Raw genomic sequence first — 22,249 nt, 5'->3', positions numbered from 1 at the left:
CTCCCCTCGGACGGAGCCAGTGGCTGCATTCCAAATATGGTAAAAGAGGCGGGACATTTCCGAGAACCGTGCTGAGTGACTGACCAATTACGGCAGAGCGGATCAGCAGACCAATCAGAGCAGACTTGGCACACGCGGGGCTCTGCACTGGGGGCTCAGCAGAGCGTAGCTGACGGACTCAGAGCGTAGAGGGAGCAAGGAGGAGCAGTACATGAAAACAGACACTTTTTTCGGACTTTAGCTATTGTGAACGTACAAAAGTAGGAACATAGATTAAATATACGAACCCCAAAAAGGGCATAATATGGGCTCTTTAAATGTTTGACCCGCACACACTACCACCAACCTCTTCCAAAGAGATGCCCCACTTTGACATGGTGTCAGTATAGGCAAGAAAAATGTGTTTTCAGCTAAAAAAAAAAATCAGAGCCACAACTGTATATGCTGCACAAACTCTTGGTTCCAATTTGCAGAGTTGACAAGATGGTAAGAAACATTTTATAAACAAAAGTTAAAATTGGCTGATGGTCTAAAACTTTTTATCAATCAAGATATTGCAAATGAATGTTTTGGGCCCATAAATCAATCGTCATAAAGTTTTAGGTCGTGTCCTTTAGTTCTCAACTATAAAATGGTGCATTCATGTTGTTTCCATGTTATGACTTGAAACTCTGGAACACACAAACATTGGAAGAAAGACTTCCCAACTTGGGAACTGGGACCACCCAGAGAGCTTGTAAATGCAGGGTCTCTCTCTCTCTTGCTCTCTTTATACTATTTCAAATGACTCTGTCATAATTTACAGCCACTAAAGGTCGCCTGAAGAACATGCTTAAATAAGCGTAAAAATAAACTGCTTGTGTTTGTAGAAATGTGGATGTGGAACCTCTGATGAAGGAAGTTTAAGTATGAAGTTAGGAGCTTATGAAATGCCTTTCAGTTTTATTTTGTTGTTTAGTTTAATAAAAGGCAGTGGTTGAGGTTGTATGCTAAAATGTCATAAAATAAACAAATCTCAGAGGGAAAAACAGCCACGTCTCACAAGTAGGCTATGTAATGTAAGAAATGTTTCACCATGAATTAAAATGAAAAAAGTTAACAGGCTGCTAGCAGTGGCGATTCTAGAGTCTGTTGGGGCCCTAGGCAAATTCAATTGGGGGGCCCTCCTACCAGCCTTCAGGAGGGCAACGACAGTGAGTGCTGTTTTACACGACAGTTTTACGCCCGCTGCTTTTGGAGCACCCTAATGGTCTACGGCCCCAAGCAGTTGCCTGTCTTGCCTGTTGACTAGCAGCGCCTCTGGATGTTATTGTTGATCAACCTCCAAGAATGTAACAAAGATCCTGAATATAATCTCATCACTTATGTGTTGACCTCTTACTTTAGTCCAGGTCAGAAGAGAATCAAGATGCAGGAGAGAGAGAGAGAGAGCAACATACCGGTGTTTCTTAGGACATTTCAAAACTGAGAGAGGACCGCTCCATCAGAACATCTTTCTCTGTGGGAAAGTTTTTGTTGGTTTCAAGTTAAAAAGAAAAAAACCCTGCTGTTCTGTAGTGCTGTAGTGTGTGTGTGTGTGTGTGTTTGTCTTGAAATGGCTGATTTACAGTGACCCCCCCTCCAGACAAACATAAAGCCGGGCTCCATTGTGAGCGCTGACCTCTCCTTTCTCTGGACAAACACTACGCTTCCCTCACTTCCTGTCACGCCTGCTACCAGCCTTCAGCAGAGTGCCCACCAAGTCTGTTGACTTTTTAATCCGTCTGCATGCAGAGAGAGTATGAAAAGAGTTTTCTGAAATTTTTCAAAAGTTTTCAGTGTGAAAATGTGGGCTATTGAAAAAGAAAGCTCAAGCGTTTCTAATCCCACTCTCTTATTTAAAGATAACAATCAGAGTTGGCCACCAAAGTCAGCATGAAACAGGAACCTCTGTGTTCAGTTAAAACCCAAGCTTGCTCATACGGAAGCGTTTTAAAACTTGTTTGTACCCGAGTCAGTGACTATTTTATATAATGGTGCTTGAGAGGTTGTTGGTTTTGTGCAATTGCATCAAGGTGTTCTTGACTTTTGCTGATTATGTCGTGTTTTATGCAGATCCTTTTCAATATAAATAATGTACGATAAGCTGTATGTTGTTTGTGTTTTTTGTTGTAATGTGCTTCTCTGTTAACACGTGGGATTTTGCTTTTATTGTTTTCTTATATATTAATACTACTGTGGAGGCAGCTTAATGCATGCAGCATTGGGGTCCAAAACAAATTTCTCCAAGCGTATCGTATCGTACTGTATCATAGTGTATCTTATCGTGCAAATCCCTATAAACCCAAGTTTGAAGCTCATTCGTTATCTCTCACATTCCTCCACCAAGGCCAGATCGCTGCCCTCAAATCTCCTCCCTGTCAGGAAGCATCACAGGAAGCCACAACCCATGAGTGCACAGGAGCCAACTGGAAAGAGACCCCAGCCCACCGGTGCGAGGCCCGGTCCTGCTCCGTCATACATCCAGAGGTGGAGGAATGCAGCTCTCTTTGTGTCAGAGTCAACATGAAGTCCATCTCTGCTGTAAATCCAACACAGCCTGTCTGACTGTCCACATACAGACAGAACAGCAAAGTCTGCACAACAAAACAAAACGGCCTGGTGTTGACTGTTTTTTATTTGAAATTCTGTTCCTGAGTTCCTTTCGCTAATCTGAGCGATTTCCCTTGAAATTAATGGCATCTTTATAATAAACAGGACTGTATCTAAAAAAAAAAACCCTTATATCCGATGATTGCCAGCTTGAAGTATGGAGAAACTTTAATGAGAAAGGATGGCTGCTGAGCTTTCTCCATGGTGACTTTTGCACCTTTTTGAAATACAGACGGTCAACTGCCAAGAGGCTGAGTGTGCTTTCAGTTACCATGGTAACCAGCCCTGAAAGACAAAGCAGCTGCGGGTTGTAAAAGAGGTGCGTGTGTTTTTTTTTTTTTTTGAAAGTGCATGTGCCAAACAGTGTGAGTGTGTGTGTGTGTGTGTGTGTGTGTGTGTGTGTGTGGGTGCTGTTTACATGTGCATGTTTGTCTGTTACGTGTGTGTTGTGTGTGTGACAACAACAGGACCACTCTCAGGATATTAGCACCCAATCATATTAGTCTCATAAACAGACCGGGGTCTTCAAAGTGTGTGTAGATAAGCACGATGCTCCAGCCTCGACATGGCACAGGAAACAAGAGAGCCTCTCGCCTGCCGTCAAAGGGCTCATCAGATCTATCACAGAGCACGTCGTCGGTCTTCCGTCGTCTGCCACTTCAAACCTTCTGTGAGCCGAGTCTTCAAAGTCTTCAGAGAGCGATATCTGAATGTCCCTATGCCCAAGACCTTTGAATCTTATGGTCAAGTTGCTCTTACAATGTTGCATCTTACCTTCGAAGTATGAACAGTATTTCTGCATACTCTTGTAGCCGTAGGAACAAAGAAGTTGTAGTGAAGAGAAACCCGAGCAAAGCTGAAATATTGGTTGGTGACAAGATAAATGGAAATACAGAATGGCTGCTCATCTGAAATATGTTGACATACACAAGTTAGCAACAGAACGTTTCAATTACAGTAAAATCCGGGGTATAATACAGTAAGATGCAGCCTGTTTTGTGTGTCCCAGAGCGAAAAAAAGGATTCAACTGTTCTTCTGTGTGACGATTTCCATTGCGTTCAGAAAAGTCCACAATGTGCAGTATCTGTGCAGCTGTGTTGCTCTATGTAGAACCATCTGTTTTCACCATGTGGATAGCTACGTGTACAGCAGTTGAGCTCTCAGCGATTAACTCATCCGAGCCTGTGATTGGTCAATTCAGGGACATGCAATCAAGAACAAGGAAGTGGAGTGGAAAAAGAGTGGAAAACGGTGCTTCTTAGTGCTATGTTTCCATCTCCATGTTTCTTCTTACCAGATACCACCAAGGATGCCTACAGTATGTAGCTAGAAGTCCAATGTCAACAACGTCAAGTTAATAGTCGATGCCTAAAAAACAGTCCCAGCTTTTTACTGTGTTAAATGTGAGAGTGCGTGATCGTTGTGTTTGCCTTATGATTATCTCTTTTTTTGACCCATATCCAGGAGGCAGACATGCAGAGATTGAAGTGGAAACATCTACACAGGTATTCAAAGCCCACCTAAGTGCAGAATTTGAGTCATGAAAATACACGAGCAACATAAATAGAGCAATTTCCATGTCTTGTCTATATGCATGTTGTATTTATCTTACCTCCTCCTCTCACTTGTGTGGATGCATTGTGAATCCTGGTTGAATTTCAAGGCTTCCTCAACATGGCAAGGTCGTGACTCACTGGCTGATTACACGCTGAGCAAACCTCCGTAAAGCACACAAAAACAGGCCCAATCAGGTATAAGCCTACATGTGGGAATGAAGGACGGAGGATGTAGAGCCCCACAGGGGAAGTGTTGAGGAGTGTAGAGGTCACACTTCAGGTCGGTGAAGAGCGGAGGCGACACAAACGAATTCCATGTTTACTATAGCTAATCAAAGCCACAGTCAGGCAATCAGAGAGAGACGGGAGGCAACGCTTAAATACCAACAAATACCATCATTGTGGTGAAGCCTGCTGGGTATGAAATGGATTTGAAGTGAAGTGCCTCTGTGTTTCATGGGAATATAAAGAGGTTAGACTGGACTGCTGGGAATCATTTTCTTTGCTGCAGCATTTTGGTTGTTAATCTGGTTTGTCCTTCAAGTTTCTCTCTTATTTTTGTCTCTAATCTCTGTCAAATCCTTATATGTGATGGGAAATTGAAAAATGACAAGTACGTTCATGAAGAAATGCAACTGCAGAACTCACCAGAGATAAAACGGGTAAGATTTAACAAAGAGGCGGCCAATTTCTCCTGCTGTTCCAAAATTGGGTCAGGTTCCAAAAATGTTAAAAACTACACATCCCAAAATGCAACCCATCGTGCTTTTTTTTCCCTGCATGTTAAAGTCCCTTGCCTTTCACAAGATGCAAGTAAGATGTGTGTTTTGGTAAGTGTAATATAAGGGGCAGTACTTCAAAACTGCAGATCCACCAGCTGATCTCTAATGCACAGACTCTGGCTTTAAATTTGCAATATGTCAGCACAGTTGGTATTTTGGCTTCACTTTTTTATAATGGGAGGAGGTGGAGAAACGTACATTTTTATAAAGTCATTGATTCAGACTCTTACATACACATAGGTGCGGACAATCATAGGCCCCCAAAAGGCTCATAATGGGTACATGCTTAACCTTTTTACAAATGTTATTTACCATGAGCAGTTGGGATACATGTAACCAAACTTATGATGTATCCATTCCTATTCATTTGGCCTCCAGGTCAGCATTTTTCATATCACTGCTCTGTTTCTCTCTGTGTCTTGACAGACTGAGATCATCTGTTCTGTCTGTCTCTGTCTGAGTAGTGACATGCGTCTCCACCTTTATGTAATGAGAGGCTGCGTGACAGAGCAGCATCAGAGAACACCTGTCAGACAGCAAACAACCTGAGCCACAGAAAACAGTGTTAATGAAGAGGAAAATGAACATCAATGCCAACATCAAATGTGTTTACTAAAGTTGGCACCGAGGGAGTGCGGAGGAGGAGGGAGCATAGAAGAGCAGGAGCAAGTGTGTGTTGACAGAAAGTCTTAGTTTTGATTTAATTTGAGTTGGTGAACACCTTATATCGTGTACAATAATGTAAGAAACCACATAACACAGATCATATTTCTAAAAAAACTTTCCACACTTTTAAACAGCAGCCAGAAGATTTCCACAACACACGAACCCACACCTACACACACACACACCCACTCTCACTTTTTGCTCTCCTGTTGCTGCCTGGCAGCAGGGACACTTGATTGCTCGTTGGGGCCTTTTATCAAATGATTCATGCCTCTTTGACAACATGGCACTCCAAATGTGCTTTCATTAAGGCAATTAAGCCCAAGGCCCTTGAACTACTTTGACAAGTCCCAACTCGTCCAGTTTAAACGCAAATGTGACTTGGATTGGCAGATGGGACCATTGAAGGGGGGCCAATACATGAACATAATTTGATTTGGCCCATATCAGTCTATCTCACTGCCAACAAATTGTAAAGAGAAGGCTGCATGTATTGATGCATCAATGATTGATTTTGGCTCCTGGCGGAATCATAAAATATACATAATCACGTTAGTTTACTGTTGGGTGTGCAGCTGCAACTTTGTCAGATAGTTCTTTTGGTTTGGGTTGGTGTGAATGCTCAAATGAAGTCTGATGTGGACCAAAGAACCAAACTCGGGTCCGCTTAAAAACAAGGTCTAGGTTTGCTTCCAAGTATACCAGAGTTCGGTTTGCCATAGGTGAGAACATGATCAAGACCAAACAAGGGCAGTAAACCAAAATGCAGTGCATTGTGGGTATCAAATAGCTTCACAGAGCATGGCTAATGTTAACATTGCTAACAACAGTCGCCTTCAGTTGCCCATACAGGTAAACTTGCAAATGTGTGTGCCTGTGTTAAACTTTAACCCTGAATTGTGTCCACCAAACTTTATATATGAAAGCGACCTTAATGTCATCCATTACGCACAAACAGTAAAGTTTGTACCTGATAATTAATCTTTTCTCATTTATGGTAACCTGGGAATAGCTTTCAATTGATTGGTTGCTTCAATATTGAAATATTGCAGCCAAGTGTACTTGTTGGGAATTTAACCTCGGGTGATAATTGTGCTTTTGTCACATGTAGAGGTATGTGAGGGGAGTGCCGAGGGGAAATAAAATCAAGCTATGTCCTCACCTCAGTTGCCCTGCTAAGCTTTTTAAAAATAAATAAATTCATTGAAGGAAAAAGAGAACATTTATTGGTTTTAAAAAAAACATTTTAATTTGACCAATTTACTGTGTTTATGATTGATGCATAATTTTAAGTGTGTCCTTAGACATCATAGGGTCAGCCAGTTTTTATTTTCAATGCAGATACGCTGATTAAAGAATCCCCTAAACAGTGTAGAGTTGAGCTAAGTAAAGGCTGATAAAAATGTGTTAATTTGGTATTTTTTGTAGCTGCCCAACCTGATAAATCATACATGCAGTTTCTTTCACGTCATGTCTTCCTGACTCTTATCGCACTGCTTCCTCCAAAAGTCTGTGCACAAAGATATGGGGTACAGTCAAGGTTGGGGAAAAACAACACAGCACAGTCTGTATCAACATGTATATGAATAGTTATCTGTGTAGATTTCAGTTTTTCATCTTCAGCACTGGAACCACAGCTGATAACAAAGTATGGTTTGCTCAAGCTGCCCAGTCATCGTAACTAGGAGGGCTGAACAAAGACAGGTTTGCAGTCGGTCTAATTGTCATTTTGGTGCGTGTAATTATTGTTGTCTGCTGAGCTGGCAAGTCTTTGAATTGTTGCTGTGCTGCAGAGAGAAGAGGGTAAACATTACCTGAGTCTGCAGCCTCACTTAAAGGCACCCTGCAGGGAGGAAAGCACTTTGTTTGTTGGAAAGAACTGAAGAATTTTGAATGCCTAAATCGGTATTATGAATACTCAGTGCCATTGGGGTGGCTGTGGCTCAGTTGGTAGAGTTGGTCGTCTCTCAACCTGAAGGTTGAGGGTTTGATCCCCGGCTCCTGCATGTGTCCTTGGGCAAGACACTTAACCCCAAGTTGCTCCTGCTGCTTCGTCTGCAGCGTATGGATGTATATGAATGGGATTAATCACCACTGATGGACATTTTACATAGCAGCCTCTACCATCAGTGAGTGAATGATTAGGTGTGACTTGCGGTGTAAAAAGCACTGAGTAGAACGAAGACTAGAATAGTGCTACACAAGCTCTAGTCCATTTAGCTTTGCATTTAAGAGAATGTCACTGTCTTTCTGAACATATGAAGTGTTTCTGAGACTGTCACAATTTCTCAAGAATTAGAATTTCTCAATCGGTTGCTTCAAACTTGTTTTCATGCCTAAGCTGCCCTTAAAGCAAAAGGCATTGGGAAAAAAAAACTACAAAGAGATCAAATATTAAAAAAAAAAAAAAAACTCTGTCAAAATGTCCACCTGTTTGAGAACTACAGGTGCCTCCATATGTCATTCAGTAAAGTCATGATGTTTATCTATTAAAAACGGTTATGGTAGAAGGACAACACTAATAAACTTTAATATGGAGGTCTATATACAAAGCAATTGTTCAAACACAGAGCACAATAGCCAACAAAATATAAATAAATTGGTCAATTAATTGAAAATGTATGTTGCAATTTTTTTTTAGCATGGGCCTACCCGTAAGAGTAATCCTAAAATGCCCACTAATTTAAAACTCTGGTGCTTATAGGCATGTTAGAGAAGATTCACACTCACAACAGGATATCATGCAGATTATAATGTGAGGGGGGAATTAGGTCAACATTGACCTCTGCCCTCTGTGGTCTAAGTCCAGCGCTAGTCAGGTTGTAGCTGAAAGTGGTTGTTGGTGTCATGTATGAAACCATTATCATCAATAGCTGTATGTCATTTGGAGTGCTGCATCATTTGAAGGACACAACCAACATAGTGGTGTGCAGAGATGCCAGACCCAGAACTTCCACCAGATGCGTGTCAGCCCCGCTCTGTAACAGCCCTGTGCTTCCTCGTCTGTCAACACCCACAGGCTTCAGAGCGCAGCAAGGAGCAGCACCGTCGGACAGCTGGAGTCGCGAGACCAAGGAGTACCCGCTGCATTTGGAAAAATGAGAAGCCTTGCGTATCTTCTGCACAATGCTCCAGCCCTCCAGAGGTGGGACGGAGCTGAGGCGCAGTATGGTGGAGCCAGTGGAAGCACACACAATAACAAAAGTAAAAATCTAGTAATCTGCTCTGCTGCCGTGGGGGAGTGGAGACGAGCCTAACATGCGTTTAGTGGATGTGAGCAGTTACACTGTCAATAAGAACAGGTGGACCCCAGATGCCCCCAGATGGCCTCAGCTCTGAATACAGAATAATGACTCTTTGGATCAAATCATCTGAATCCTCTGCAACTCTGTTATTCAACATTCCTTCCCTTAATATGCCCAACATCGTATGACCTGATTTGCATTAGAATCTCAGTCCCACAAAATGCCTCTTTTTATTCCTGCTTGGTGCGTGCCTGATGGTGAAAAAGAACATGCTAGAAGCACCGTAATCATCCCCCATTCCATCAACAAGTGTGAGGCACCGGTGCAACATTGTTCACATTGTAAGATCTCTGGCCTTTCATGCTTGGTGGAGTTACTTAGTGGCTGGAAGCGATGAAGGAGGACGAGGAGGTCGAGGGATGGGGTGGGGTGGGGGGTTAAGCAATTAGTGTGTGAAATAGATATCCTCTTCTTTTCCAAGAGGCAGCCTCACTCTGCCCCGAGTACAAAGTGTTAGTCTGTCAGCAGGACCCTGACAAGGGGAGAGTGCTCGCTGTTGTTTGTGCTTGCCTGGCGACCATGTTGTCTGATTATACGCTGCACTGACGGGAAAGGGGGCTCTGTATTCGCTGTGTCATTTCTTTCAGGTGACTCAGAAGTTTCAGGAATCCATGAAAGTCAATTCTGTGCTTTTGGCGGCTTCAGGTTTCTTTCTCGTGGTTTTAGCAGCAATGCCCTCCAGCTGGAGTCTATTCAACAACTTAGAGAAAATACAGCAATAAATCACCAACGCTCAGCACAAACAAACTGAATATAGTATAGTATTAGTGTTTATTATAAAAGATGAAACTTACAATTAACTTTATAATAGCTTTTGTGTTAAAGCATGGTGTACACAGTGATAGCCAAATACTTGTGCTACTTTTGCCCCGGATACACCTGATGCGTGATCAGATCGGTTGCACATGGAAATTATTGCCTCGGATAGCAAGCGGTCACAATAAAATCTATAAAATACAATTACAAGACAAATAAATATGTTTTTCTTTCAGCTGCTTTTTTCATCTTTACACATTGTATCATAAGAATAGGGATGTACTACGGAAGCCCCAAATGGACATGAATCTATACAATTTTATTTACTTCATTCCCCCCATATCGAGTCATTTCAGGTTGTTTTTGGGAGATTTTCACTTATTCATCTTGTGCACAAAATGCACAAAACAAACCTAGAAATAGGCAAGACAACAGCAATAACATACCATTCTGCCATTGTTCCCATTAACAGAGAGGTTTAAGGTCACCACAGTGATCAGACTGTTGTTCTGTTTTTTTCTGCCAGAAAATGATCCCGGTATTGAGACAAAACAAGGTTGTAAAAAAAATAGGTAATTTCATAATTAAGAGAAAACAAATAGTCAAGAAACAAGTGGAATTCACTGATCACAGGTGAATTAGCTTTATCTTGAGATCCATCCGTCCATTATCTATACCACTTTTCCTATTCAGGGTCACAGGGTCATTGGGCGAGAGGCGGGGTACACCCTGGCCTGGTCGACAGTCAATCACAGGGATATTATCTTGAGATGAGATAACTTGATATCTCCAGAAAACAATCAGAAACTACTCATTATTGCTATAAAACGGTGTAAATAAAATGTATTCATGCATGTCTGCTCTGGGCTTCCATAATGTTCTGCTGCTACAGTAGTATATTTACAGTGTTGCTGAAAGGAAGACACAATTTAAATCTACATCCAAAACAGTTAGCTCTTTGTTTTAATATAAAACATTGTTAATAGACGTATAAGTGTGTACAAAGAAGTGCAGTTCATAAATAGCTTGACAACTCAAAGATAGGATAGGAGCATACATTCAACATTATTAAGAAATCAACAGGAAACACTTAATTATAGCTAAGCCTGCTACACCTCAGACATGCTAAGGCGGGAAACCCAGCTGTCATGAACAATAGTGGGTGGCTTGTCTACAGTTGAAGGAGAAAGAAGCTATTGTATTCCAACTATACCGTCCCTTTTGTGATTATTGCGCCTTGAAACTGAAAAAAAGTCATTTTTGATCAATCTGTAAATATTGGACTAAAAGCTCTGCATTTTCAAAGCTTGTGAAACCGAATTTTTGGCAATATTGCTTTAAAAAATGTGAATCTGTGGTTAATCAGTTAATTGCTGCAGAGGAAAGAAAATTAAATGGGTACTTAATGACAGCTATCTCATAATATTTCACACTTTAAACTTGCTGAGGGCAGAGGTCAAGAAACCCATCTGTCATAAGGAAAAGTGATGGACTGTTGGTGTTGTATGAAAAAGCTCCTGTGTCATGCCTTGCAAGTTTATCAGTGAAGTGAAATAAAGACAGGAAGCAGCCCTTTTTTGTATGAGATGCCTAAAAACTACAAAAAAAGGTTAAAGGGTGGATACTGTCTTTGTATTCTAAATATTACTGAAGGCCCTTACAGTTTTTCAAGACTAAGCAACAGAAATTGGCATTATTGCAAAAATTATAAACATGGTCAATCAATTCGTTGTGAAAGGGTTGATGAAAGCTATCCAGGGATTTGTTGGTCAGAAAAAATAATGTTGCTCTCTTAGACACAAAGGCAGTGACAACACATGACAGGCACAAAGAAGTGCTAGTGCACACAGAAACTCTAAATTGCAGGTTCAACATGGTTGTTCAAACGTCTGTGTCCAGTGGGGGAGGGAAGTCGAGACACGGTGACAGCGAGTCCTGACTGTGTGTGGAGCTAATCCCGGTGTCTGAGTCTGTGTCCGTAATGTCTAGAGGGGACAGGCTCTGTTTGAGTTTCACTGTCTGCGAGACACTGCACTGAGTCTCACTTTTCAGAGAAACGGGATTGGACTGCTCTTCGTCTCCTTTGTCTGCAATTTGCAATGAGTTCAGGTGGGCAGCCAGCTGCCAGCACTCCTGATCCTTGGAGACCAGGGTCGTCTCAAAGTTCTCCAGCTGCTTGTCTATCTCAGCAGCTTGGTTGTGAAGGGAAACACCAGTGAAGAGGCTGTGCTTCAATTCATCCTGCAGCCTCTTGAGTTCAGCAGTGTAGAACAATACGTCCGTCTCCATGGGGGACCAGGAAGCAGCTGCAGCTCCTTCGTGTTCACAGTCCTCGTATTGGCTCAGCGGGAAGTTGGCCCTCCTGAGTTCAGCATCGATATCCTTAGACAGCTGTAGGATTAGTTCCTGGTGCCTCTGAACCTGCAGGTCGAGCTGTTCCACCCCATCACTGGTGTACAGATACTCCTGCAGCTGATCATCAAAGTGCGCCTCCAAACTCTGAGCACAAGCCGGAGTCGGTGAACTCTCAGACTCAGCTTCCTGCTTCGTTTGGAGATCTACCTGCTCGAGCTCCAAATCCAGCTCCCTCATGCGTTGGATCTGTTCTCGGATGGTGTGGTCCTGGTCTAGAATAAGCTGCACCATCCGGTCGACCTCGTCTGCACCCAGTGAGCTCTTACTTTCCTTGTGCAGCTTTTCCAGCTTTCGGAAAGCTTTCTTCACCATGCGCTTTTGCCTCTCCACCGGCACAGCCTGGGTGTGCTGAGCGCGACCATTTTCCAGCCGCTTTGGCCTAGCCCCCCTGGACTTTCCAACCTTCTTGGTGGGTTGAGGCACAAAATCACTGGTTTTGATTAGTATGAACTGGATGAAGGGTCTCTGGTCGCCCCAGGCGTACCAGAGTCTCAGGATTCTGGTTAGAGGAGGCAGGGCTCTTTCGAAACCCTTCCACCGCTCCACCAGACAGAAGTCTTTGGGTTCCCCGTGCAGGAGCCGCTTGCTCTCTGGGATTGACTTGTGATCATCCAGCAGTGCCTGAATCATATCCGCACATGTTGTGTGCTTTGTTACTCCACAGACAACTTTCTCCTCGTTGCAGACTGAAACCTGAATCTCCTTTCCCACCACAGGCTCGGCATCTTTTGTCCTGGGAAAAAGAAAGGGGGAAAAAAAAGCTTTTTTAGTGATTGTGGCTTAGGAGTGAAACATTCAGAAGTCTTTTATGGTTGTAAAAATCACAGTCTCAGTGGTTTTCGTTCTTCCATCGTTCCATAAATCAGAAACCGTTTTGATATGTTGTAAGTCCACTTACATGCATTTTACCCAAATTTGGACTTACTTGTTGGTGGGTTTAAGAACATTTTGGAGTCATAAAGAAATTGAAAAAAGATTGCTGTTAAGTTCAGAAGCTTTGCATAAGAAGTAACAGAGCTGCAGTTGAATGTTTACCACACATATACTCTAAGCTTAAAGGTCCTTTCACTGTATTCTAAGTAGCATATTTTCTTAAGCAGTTCTGTCTTTGATGGTTTTCCATTAGATCAGCGAGCAGAAAACTACATTGGCTCATTTGGTGCCCCCAGCCTTGATTTTATTAGACTGCTACTTATCGTCTTACTCATCAGAGATGATCACTTAATGGTTTGATTCTGAGCTATTTCACCCCGAGGCCCTCATTACCTTTTCATCTGCACGGTCAAACTCGCTCAAGAATTGACCTCCAATGGGCCGACGATATCCATTTTTTTACATGCTTAATGGACCACCGGTAATATCCAGGACCTAATATGCAGTCATTAAATGATCGGCACCGGCAATGCAGACATCCACAACACAGAGAAGTAATCGAATAATTAGATACCATCGCCAGACATTTCAATTTGATTTCATGATAAAGACTGATGCATCATGTAATCATTTATAAAGAAGAGATCAGCAACAGATAACTAGAAGCAGAAGTATTCCTAAATGTCAAGTTTCGGTCTCAGTGAAATACTTAAATAAAACCTTCTCTTATGTTCTAAGGGATATCTGGTGTCATCATGCTTTCAGACAGTTAAATCCCAAAGACACCAGAAAAGAATATGACCCTATAACAGCAACAACAAATAAAATCAGGAGTTCCTACTCCAACGCTGAAGAGCAGACTTACTCTGGGGTTGAAGGAATGTTGGTCTCTGGTTTTACAACCAAACAGGCATTTATTCATGATACTGTTAACAGTAATAAATCCGAATAACGTGCTTGCAATCCTGGTAAATGTCAAGTTTGGTCCACAGTCTGCAAAACGGATAGGTAGCAGACTCTGTGAGGGAGCTCAGCTTTAGCTCAGTGAGACACTTGCTCACATTGTTTGACATGAGCGGACAAAAACCAAAAACTTTTGACCACAACATGATTAAAATGACTTGTCTGAAAGCATTTTACTGTTCCAGAGAAAGACTCATCACCCACCACCAACTCCTTCATGGAAAAACATGACCCACATTTATGCTATATTTCAACCCTTCAGATGTATTCAATGAAAAATGTTGTATTTTGGACCTCAGATGGTATAACACATGCCAGAAACGGAACAAAACTAATATGTTTAACAAAAACGCTTCACAAACTTTTAAAAAACTTTTTCCAGGAACACATTCATGACCCACTGAAAAACTCTGTCACCCACTTTTGGGTCCACCTGTCGAGAACCACTGCCGTGAGGGATTTGTGCACAAAAGCCTTGCCTACGAACATTTGTGGTTAAAACCAAATAGTAGAGATGTTCAGTCTCTAGTTTTGTTGTTTTCAGATCCAAACCTTGCATCCTGTAGCTGCAGTATCTTTTTGTTCTCAGATAGCCTTGGTTGACTGCAGCCCACATTAACCACCGATCGTCACGAGGAAGGAGGCACAAAAGTACACATCGTCTGGAGATGACACAGATATGACCCGCCTGGAGGCCAACACCAGCAAGTGAGATATAATAAGTACTGTTCGAACAGGAGAACTGAAACGCTTCTTTATCTCGCACATTTTTACAGATGTTACAGTCTGATACCACCAGCGTTTTGGTTCCCACACTGCATGAAAACACACAACCAGAGCATTGTGTAAGCTGGCATTGAATAAGGTCTCAGGAATGCGATATGTATGCAACAATGCAACAGGTTGGTTAATGGTTATATAGAGACCCTCAGAGACAAGCGGAGCAAAGCAAATACCTGAGCTATGTGCAGGCCAAACAAATCCTGCACGCCTCCAGCATTCAAAAACATCGACCGTGACGACTATGACCTCAGAGTTTCCAACTACAGCCCACTCAGGAAACTCTGCAAACACTGTTGATGCACGGGGGGAGACAGGGGGAGGACAGCGTGTAGGCCATGCATCATATGTTGTTTACTTTATAGGAATATTCAAAAATGATGCACATTTTTCAGCTCTTTAGGTATCTAAAGCCCCCGAGGGGTCAACAAAAACTGAAAGAGGATCAGAACGGGGAAGAGGAAAACGATGAGAATCACAACCATGAATGTTTCCGGCTTTTTGCAAATTAAGCTTTTCCAGGTAGAGTAATAGATATTTTCACCTCTTTAAAATGTGAGAAATGCAACAATCTGTGGAAATGTTCAAGGTTACATGCAATGGTTTATTACAAAGTAAATAGAATTTGTTGACCTTATTTTATTTAAATCGATAAAGTATTTGATCTACTTAGAGGGACATTATCTGCACATTTAACAGTTGAAGGTACATTGCAGGACAGCAAGACAACGATCATTTCTTACACATCTTTTACACAATATTGTGAATTTATTGATACATCGACTCCTTGAAGTAAGTCTTTAAATGGAGCACCACCTAGAACAATATGCAACATTGAAAGGCTGCGTTCAAACACAGCAAAAGTTGTTAAAACATTTTTTGAAATCGGGTAATCGGTATCATTGTTTAGCACACGATTGTACTCTGAATCAGAAGAATAAATAACACAATTGTATGGTATCCCCTGGCAAAAAAAAGAAAAGAGAACCAGGGATTTCCTGCTGCAGATGAATAAAGAAATAAAGGACGGAAAAGAGAACAGGACAGGAGGGAAGAAGAAATAACGAGAGAGAAACATGAAGCTTGTTGGACAGATGTTGATTACGTATTAGGACAGGAATATCTGTATTTGATTAGTGCATGGTGATATCTGAACATACAGGTGGATAAACAAGCTCTACAGACATTTCTGTATTTCATAGAGACCGACCCATGGCCTCAGCTGTGCAGGAAGAGGTTACAGCGAGGCAGGGAAACACCTGTATTTGTCCCGGGCCACAATCCCCAACATCCTGCCACCACAGCTCAATAGACAGATGGAGGAAGGGGACAATGAATTCCATAGCGGTCAAAATAAATCTGTTTTGTAAAACTCCGCTCTAATGTGAAGTTAGTGTTGACAAATCCATGACCATGGCTGGATAATCCTGATTTCAAATATCTGAAAATTTTCTTTAAAATTCTAACATTAATGAATGAAGCTCATGTCCGTGTTGAGATGTTCTCAGGGAGTAAGGGTGTTTTGTTCCGGAAAACAGTGGAGCGATTCCCCCTCGGCTCCGATTAGTTTGGACACACGTGAAGACAACAATTGTACTCTGATGCGGCTCAAAACAATCGAGTGTCTCGGCTCGCTTTCAGTCTAATTCTTGAGTGGTTCGCTTGCACTGAGAACACAATCAACAGAAAAAAACAACTGGTTGACTCATTACCCTTTAATTGTTGGTGAGTGTTGTGTGTGTGTGGGTGTGTTTGTATGCGAGAGGGAGAGAAAGAGAGAGAGAGAGACTGAGGCAGAGAGCTTGTATTTGTATTTGAGCTGTGTATATTAGACATCTGAACTACACAGATCTCGTCTTCAACTTGTCCGCGGAAAGTTTTCAAGTGAAACTTTGTAGAGAAGTGTGACTTTCTCCATCACGACCACTCAGGTCGTACTTGACAACAACAACACTGTGACAGTGTGATCGCATAATTCATGATCCTTTGTCATGTGTTGTAAACAATTCACTCATATAGTGAGACATGAAATAAGTCATATACAATGACTTGTATACAACTGTACAGAGTATGCTTGACCTTCGGTAGGAAGTTTAAAACAAACACTACATTATTGTAACCTCATGAGAAAGTGAGGTGGAAAAATCATATTTGTTTATGGATTAACATTTTGATAAAACCGGTGGTGGGCTAAGTGTCTGGAAATACCAAAGACGCTAGCACACTCAAGTCAAGTCCCCACCTAGATAAAGAAAAATACTGCACGCATTATTGGGCTGATTGCATCGCAGCTAATATGCTCATGAGGGCTGTCACTTCAGGTGCCATTTGATATTCATAGTTTGGGATTAAGAGGTGGTTGCCAGATGCAACAAATGAGGTTGCCCTCATAAGTCCGGGCTTCAGGTGGAAAAGGACAAAGCTGGCACTGGTTTTATGATGAACTCAACGCCACTGATTGAAAATCATCCAAGAGAATAACAAACATATGACGAGTACTGGACATTCAAAAAGACGCTGTCATAGAGGGGGTTGATGCTGTGCAGGGAGCAACACAGGAGAGTCAGCATTCAACATTTAACACTCGAGTGAATCCAGGAAACCTGAGCGGACCAGCTTGACCTCAGTTTGAACTTCCAACCTGAGAAACCCAGAGAGACATCAGACACGTGGGAGGAAACCACATTCAAATGATCTGAACTTTCAGCACAAGTATCTGCGCAGGCCGATTGCGTTACAGCTTCACCATGGTGGCATGGCACTCTTCCATCATAACACTCATAATGACCACCTTCGGGACTTCAACAATTCCCTCTTTGTCGTAAATTTGCAAGCTGCAAGTTACCGCGATGACTGCATGCTGGTGGTTTGAACATGTCGTAACAAATGACAGAGTTATAGCTCTGCAGTGTCTCAGCTTGTTTTCTCAGATTGATAGCGATATGATAAGTGGATGCTAATATTGCACACAGAAACAAAGCTTTGGTAGAGTGTCAGCAAATACATCCTGTAGCAACTGCTGTCAGCAAGTTCTGATTTTCTTGCTTTGGCATCGACGTTTGATTACCTTCTGATTCTTCAGGTGGTGACAAAATGAAAGAAAGAAATAATGTAAACGTGTCTTGTTAAGAGCTCTATTAAAGGGCTGCTTCGCTTGAAACTATTATTTTAACGCCAACATTTTTAATAATTTAAATATCCATCCGTCTGGAGGCTTTACGTTGACACAACAGTACTTTTACTCTACATGTCGGCATGCTTACATCCCTAATGACAATGCTAACATGCCAATATATAGCAAGTTTTGGATTTACCATGACATCGTTTAGCAAGTAAGCATACCTAGATGGGCTAATTAGCGGCAACTCTAAGCTAAGGCTGATCAGAATACGAGTTCTGCAGGTTTATGGTTCAAAACAAATGTAAGAAATGGTTAAGAATGAAAAGAAAGACCTAAAAACAGCTGTATTGTGTAGCTAAAGACGACCTATTTTGCTGATCCCCATTCTAAAACTCACATATTAGCGCTACAATGCTGGATGCCTATACTAAACCTGGGCAAAGATTTAGGTCACGAGGTAAACGTATGTCAGAGAAATCCCAGGATGCAAGGAAACAAGTCCAGCTTTGCATTAAAAAGAGCTAAGTAAGAGAAAGTCGTCTGTTGACATTTGTTTGAACTAAACCTGAAAGCTTTGCTGGAACGACACATCTCATTAAAGACACACGACCTTTGCATTGTTTCTCTTGACGTAAATGTTAATGACATCAGGCCATAAGATGAAACATCATATTAGTATTTCCTGAACTAATAAGAAGCAGCTCTCTTTCTCAGACTTACTGTTCAGCTCTGAGATAGTCTGATGTGTTGTGCCCTGTCGGTCATACAGTGTGAGGACTATCATACAACTTATCTGATGTTAAAGGGTCATTCTGCTATCTTTAAATCTGGGAACTTTTTTTTGTCTTTTACATAAGTTTTGGTTAAGTCACTAAGAGGTACAGTTTTTGAAATGTCTGTATGAAATTGCTTCAACTAGCAGATTTTAATTGTTTTAAATGAGGAGAGAGCATTTGCAGCAGCAGGCTGCTGTCCGGTGAAAAAGCGCGCTCTGCCCTTTTGATACAGCTGCTCTGAGCGCTTAAGAGTTAAAATTCTTTCAACTTTTCAGAAAAGGCCAGTGCTCTTTGCAAATGTATGGTATTCCCTGTATTTTTGCCGCCTACAGATCATGTCTTAAACATGTAGTAAAAAGCAGCGGAGCAGTGTCGGTCATACAGCAGCTGTTGTCAACAGACTGTTGTCATAGAGACAGGACAGACGTGCGGCACTTTTATTCTCAGCACACAAACTTTTCTTCCAAGAGGTCCTGAGCGCACAGCCAGCGCTTTTCTGCCTGCAAAAAACGCTAGGTGGACATGAGGCCTTACTTGTCCACCTCGGCTTTTGTCAGTTTGCTTTATTTTTGTGTGTTTAACTGATTCTGTGTTAGATCAGGAGAAACATTTAAAGACAAGAAGTCTCACAATAACACAAATTAGCTAACCGATCAAGGCAGCGGTAGATCAGCAACTCCTGTGTCCTGCTTCTGCAAATCACTGCTTTTGTTATTTGAGTCTGGTGATTTTGACGAGAGCAAAACCACCAAAGCCTCTTTCTGATGAAAAAAAAAAGAAAATCTGTCTCATAGACAACTTAAAAAAAAGAGATCCTTCAGAGATCCACGTTTATGTTAGGCACTTAAACGACAGATATATCAGACTTTGAAAGTGTAAACATACCGTCTTTAGTGGCTTATTTAGATAGAAGGAACAAAAGTAAACAGAGAGCAGATTCTGGTTTCTGGACAGGAGGTGCTTCCTCTCGCTCTTATCTCAAAGAGGATGAGGGATGGGCGAGGAAAAAAAACATCACTTTTCAAATGAATCTGGATATGTTGATCTCCGGGATGACTCCCGCTCTGATAGGCATCTGTGAGCAGAGACACAACACACCCCTTCCCCTTATCCCCCCCCCCCCCCTTTCCTCTAGGAAACCACCCACCCGCCCTTTATTCCCCCCCGCTGGCTCTGTGAATCACCAAATAGGCTTTTGCTCAGTGAAAATAAATGACTTATTCTCTATGAACACAATCGATCCATTCAAACTGCTTTTTTGGTGGCCTGCTAATTTGTGCAGAACCAAACAAATTTCAGCAGCTAATTGGTCGCTGTCATGCTGTTTCTGTGGCAAGAGAGCAGGATTAAGTGGAAGCTGTCATTGCTTCGGCCACATGTGTCACAGACTGACAACCATTACACTTGAAGTTACTTGAGGCCTGAAAGTGCAGTTTCACCACCACAGCAGCTCCGCAGTGACGCAGCCTGAGTCTTTGAAGTGAAAGAGAATGAAACAAATTTTGTCAGCTGCAATTATCAGTTTAATTCTGAAAGTCTTGATGTTTCAAACCGACTGTTAAAGAGCGACAAGATGAAGCTGATGTGGAGCGGCAAACATCCGCTTGAATGTCTCAGGAGCCGCTCTGAAATCGAGTGTGTGACATATCTGCAGATCTAAACACTCGAGGTAATTATAGGTGCCGCAATGGTAATTACTACTACACAACATGAAAAAATAATAAGACATCCACAGGAGACAGCCTCAGTCAGACTGTTTGAAGTGATCAAAGATAATTCATCTAGGCTCTGTGTGTGTGTGTGTGTGTGTGTGTGTGTGTGTGTGTGTGTGTGTGTGTGTGATGTCAAAATCCATCCATTCTGCTGCTGGTGCCACTGTCAAGCAGCAATTTAGCATAAAAGCCAGTTTTATTTCTGAACTTAATCCAAACCTTGCTGCTTGGTTAGGTGCTAAGTCTGCGTCTTAATAAGTAAAACTAATGAAAATAGCTCTTAACCCACAATTAAAGCCTTCCTGATCCCGGTTTTGGCAACATAAACTCTGTCTGCTCGCTGCGAGGGGATTGGATCATGACCTAGATACTCCTTAAAAAAACCCACAGAAACTCTGTTTACCAACTCTGCACAACAAAAGTCTGCAGTCAACAACTCCAAATAGAATTTCTGCACCCATAATGGAGGACAGCTTGTGGATCTGCAAATCTAATTTTCCCACACTTTTTTCAAAGCTGCTGCACATACAGTAGAGGCACATCAAAAAGGCGAGCCACTCAGGGAAACTACAGCAGCAAATTATAAGAGTGTTGATGACAGGACGACTTTGTACCTGAACGTTCTTTGGTCGTGTTATCCCAGATGAAACATGCATTAAAAGAAACACCTTTTTGTAATTACAGAGCGAGAGAAGGTGCTCTTATAATTAGTAAGTAAGTAAGGTCAACATTTTTGATGCTTAGATATTTTTTAAAACCACATGTTTTAAAGTCATACAGCGATATCTGATATTTTAATGATTGACAGTATCTACAAGTACCGACACTTAAAAATAGCTTTAGATCTTAAGTCATGTTTTTGAACTCAAAGCTGCTGGAGCGAAAGAAAGAGAGAGCAGTGTACAAATACATTGGCAACGTTTGTATTTGTGCAATTAAGACATTGTGCAGGAGTTTGCCCTCTCTTCAGAGAAGAGAGAAAAAAGAGTTGCCATGGTACCCTTAAAGGTATGTATATCATTTGATTTGAACTGGAATCATATCAAAAAAAAATCTGGTTTCTTGACAACTATGATGTAAAGTTTGACAGAAATAAGTGAAACCTCATTAAATCACGTGTTTTAGTGCTTTTTTTTTCAACTGCTGGTGCAATATAACTTACAAAGGTTTCATATTTTAAGTGTAAAATTAAGTTGGAAAAAAAGTATCTGTTAATTTTTGCAAGTGGCAAAACGTTAAACTGTCCTCCAGATACACATATACAAGAAATAACAACTTTGATATGAACAGATGAAACTAACTAAATAACTATTAAAAACAAAACAGTATTACTCCTCTGTCCTTCTGTACCCAAAACGCAGCTCGCTCATAAACCTGACGCGCTTCGTCGTGCGTAATTCACCACTGAGTTCACAAGTCTCCCATAACGACACATCACTGTCATCACATTACCTGTTTTTCAGTCGAGCTTTCAGGAAGTTTTTTCCAAACGGAGCCATGTCTCAGGAGCGCGAGGAGAACCGAGCAGCGATCCGAAACGCGTTACAATCCCCGCATGGCACGCGGGACGTCGTCAGACACTTTGTGGAGACGTTCGGAAAAGTTTGAGGGTGTCCCGGCTGAAACTCCGCAGCCCGTCCCAGACGAAAAAAAGCGGAGGGAGGTGTTTCCCAGACCCAACTGAGATTAGATGGTGAAACTCTGCCCCCCTCCACCTGCAGGAGTGTGCGAGTAAATGCTCGAGCCTCTTCAAAATCAGTGTTCATTACAAAAGAGTAGGCTACAGTATCAGTATAGGCCTAAAACTTTCTGGGATTAAAAGGGAATTATATTGTAGGATAGGAGATCAGATTAAACTCCATATAAGGCGTTTTAAAGGAATTACAAAATGTGAGTTTATCACAGAAATATC

The 22,249-nt window shown here is 41.8% G+C and overlaps 1 protein-coding gene across 1 annotated transcript; it reads right to left on the bottom strand.

Moving 5' to 3' along the window:
- Positions 1-9,693: 9,693 nt before the first annotated feature.
- Positions 9,694-21,997, bottom strand: rassf9 (Ras association domain family member 9). The gene is made up of 2 exons (XM_061035997.1): positions 21,790-21,997; positions 9,694-12,845 (listed from the first exon to the last, which is right to left on the bottom strand). Exons 1-2 carry the CDS (start codon positions 21,834-21,836, stop codon positions 11,579-11,581), a joined length of 1,314 nt encoding a protein of 437 aa, XP_060891980.1. The 5' UTR covers positions 21,837-21,997; the 3' UTR covers positions 9,694-11,578.
- Between the last annotated feature and the right edge of the window lie 252 nt (positions 21,998-22,249).

This window comes from Labrus mixtus, chromosome 4 (assembly GCF_963584025.1).
Source record: "Labrus mixtus chromosome 4, fLabMix1.1, whole genome shotgun sequence".
Classification (NCBI taxonomy): Eukaryota; Metazoa; Chordata; class Actinopteri; order Labriformes; family Labridae; genus Labrus; species Labrus mixtus.
Note: the sequence above shows the minus strand (reverse complement) of the source record. Positions and strands in the feature narration are given on the sequence as shown.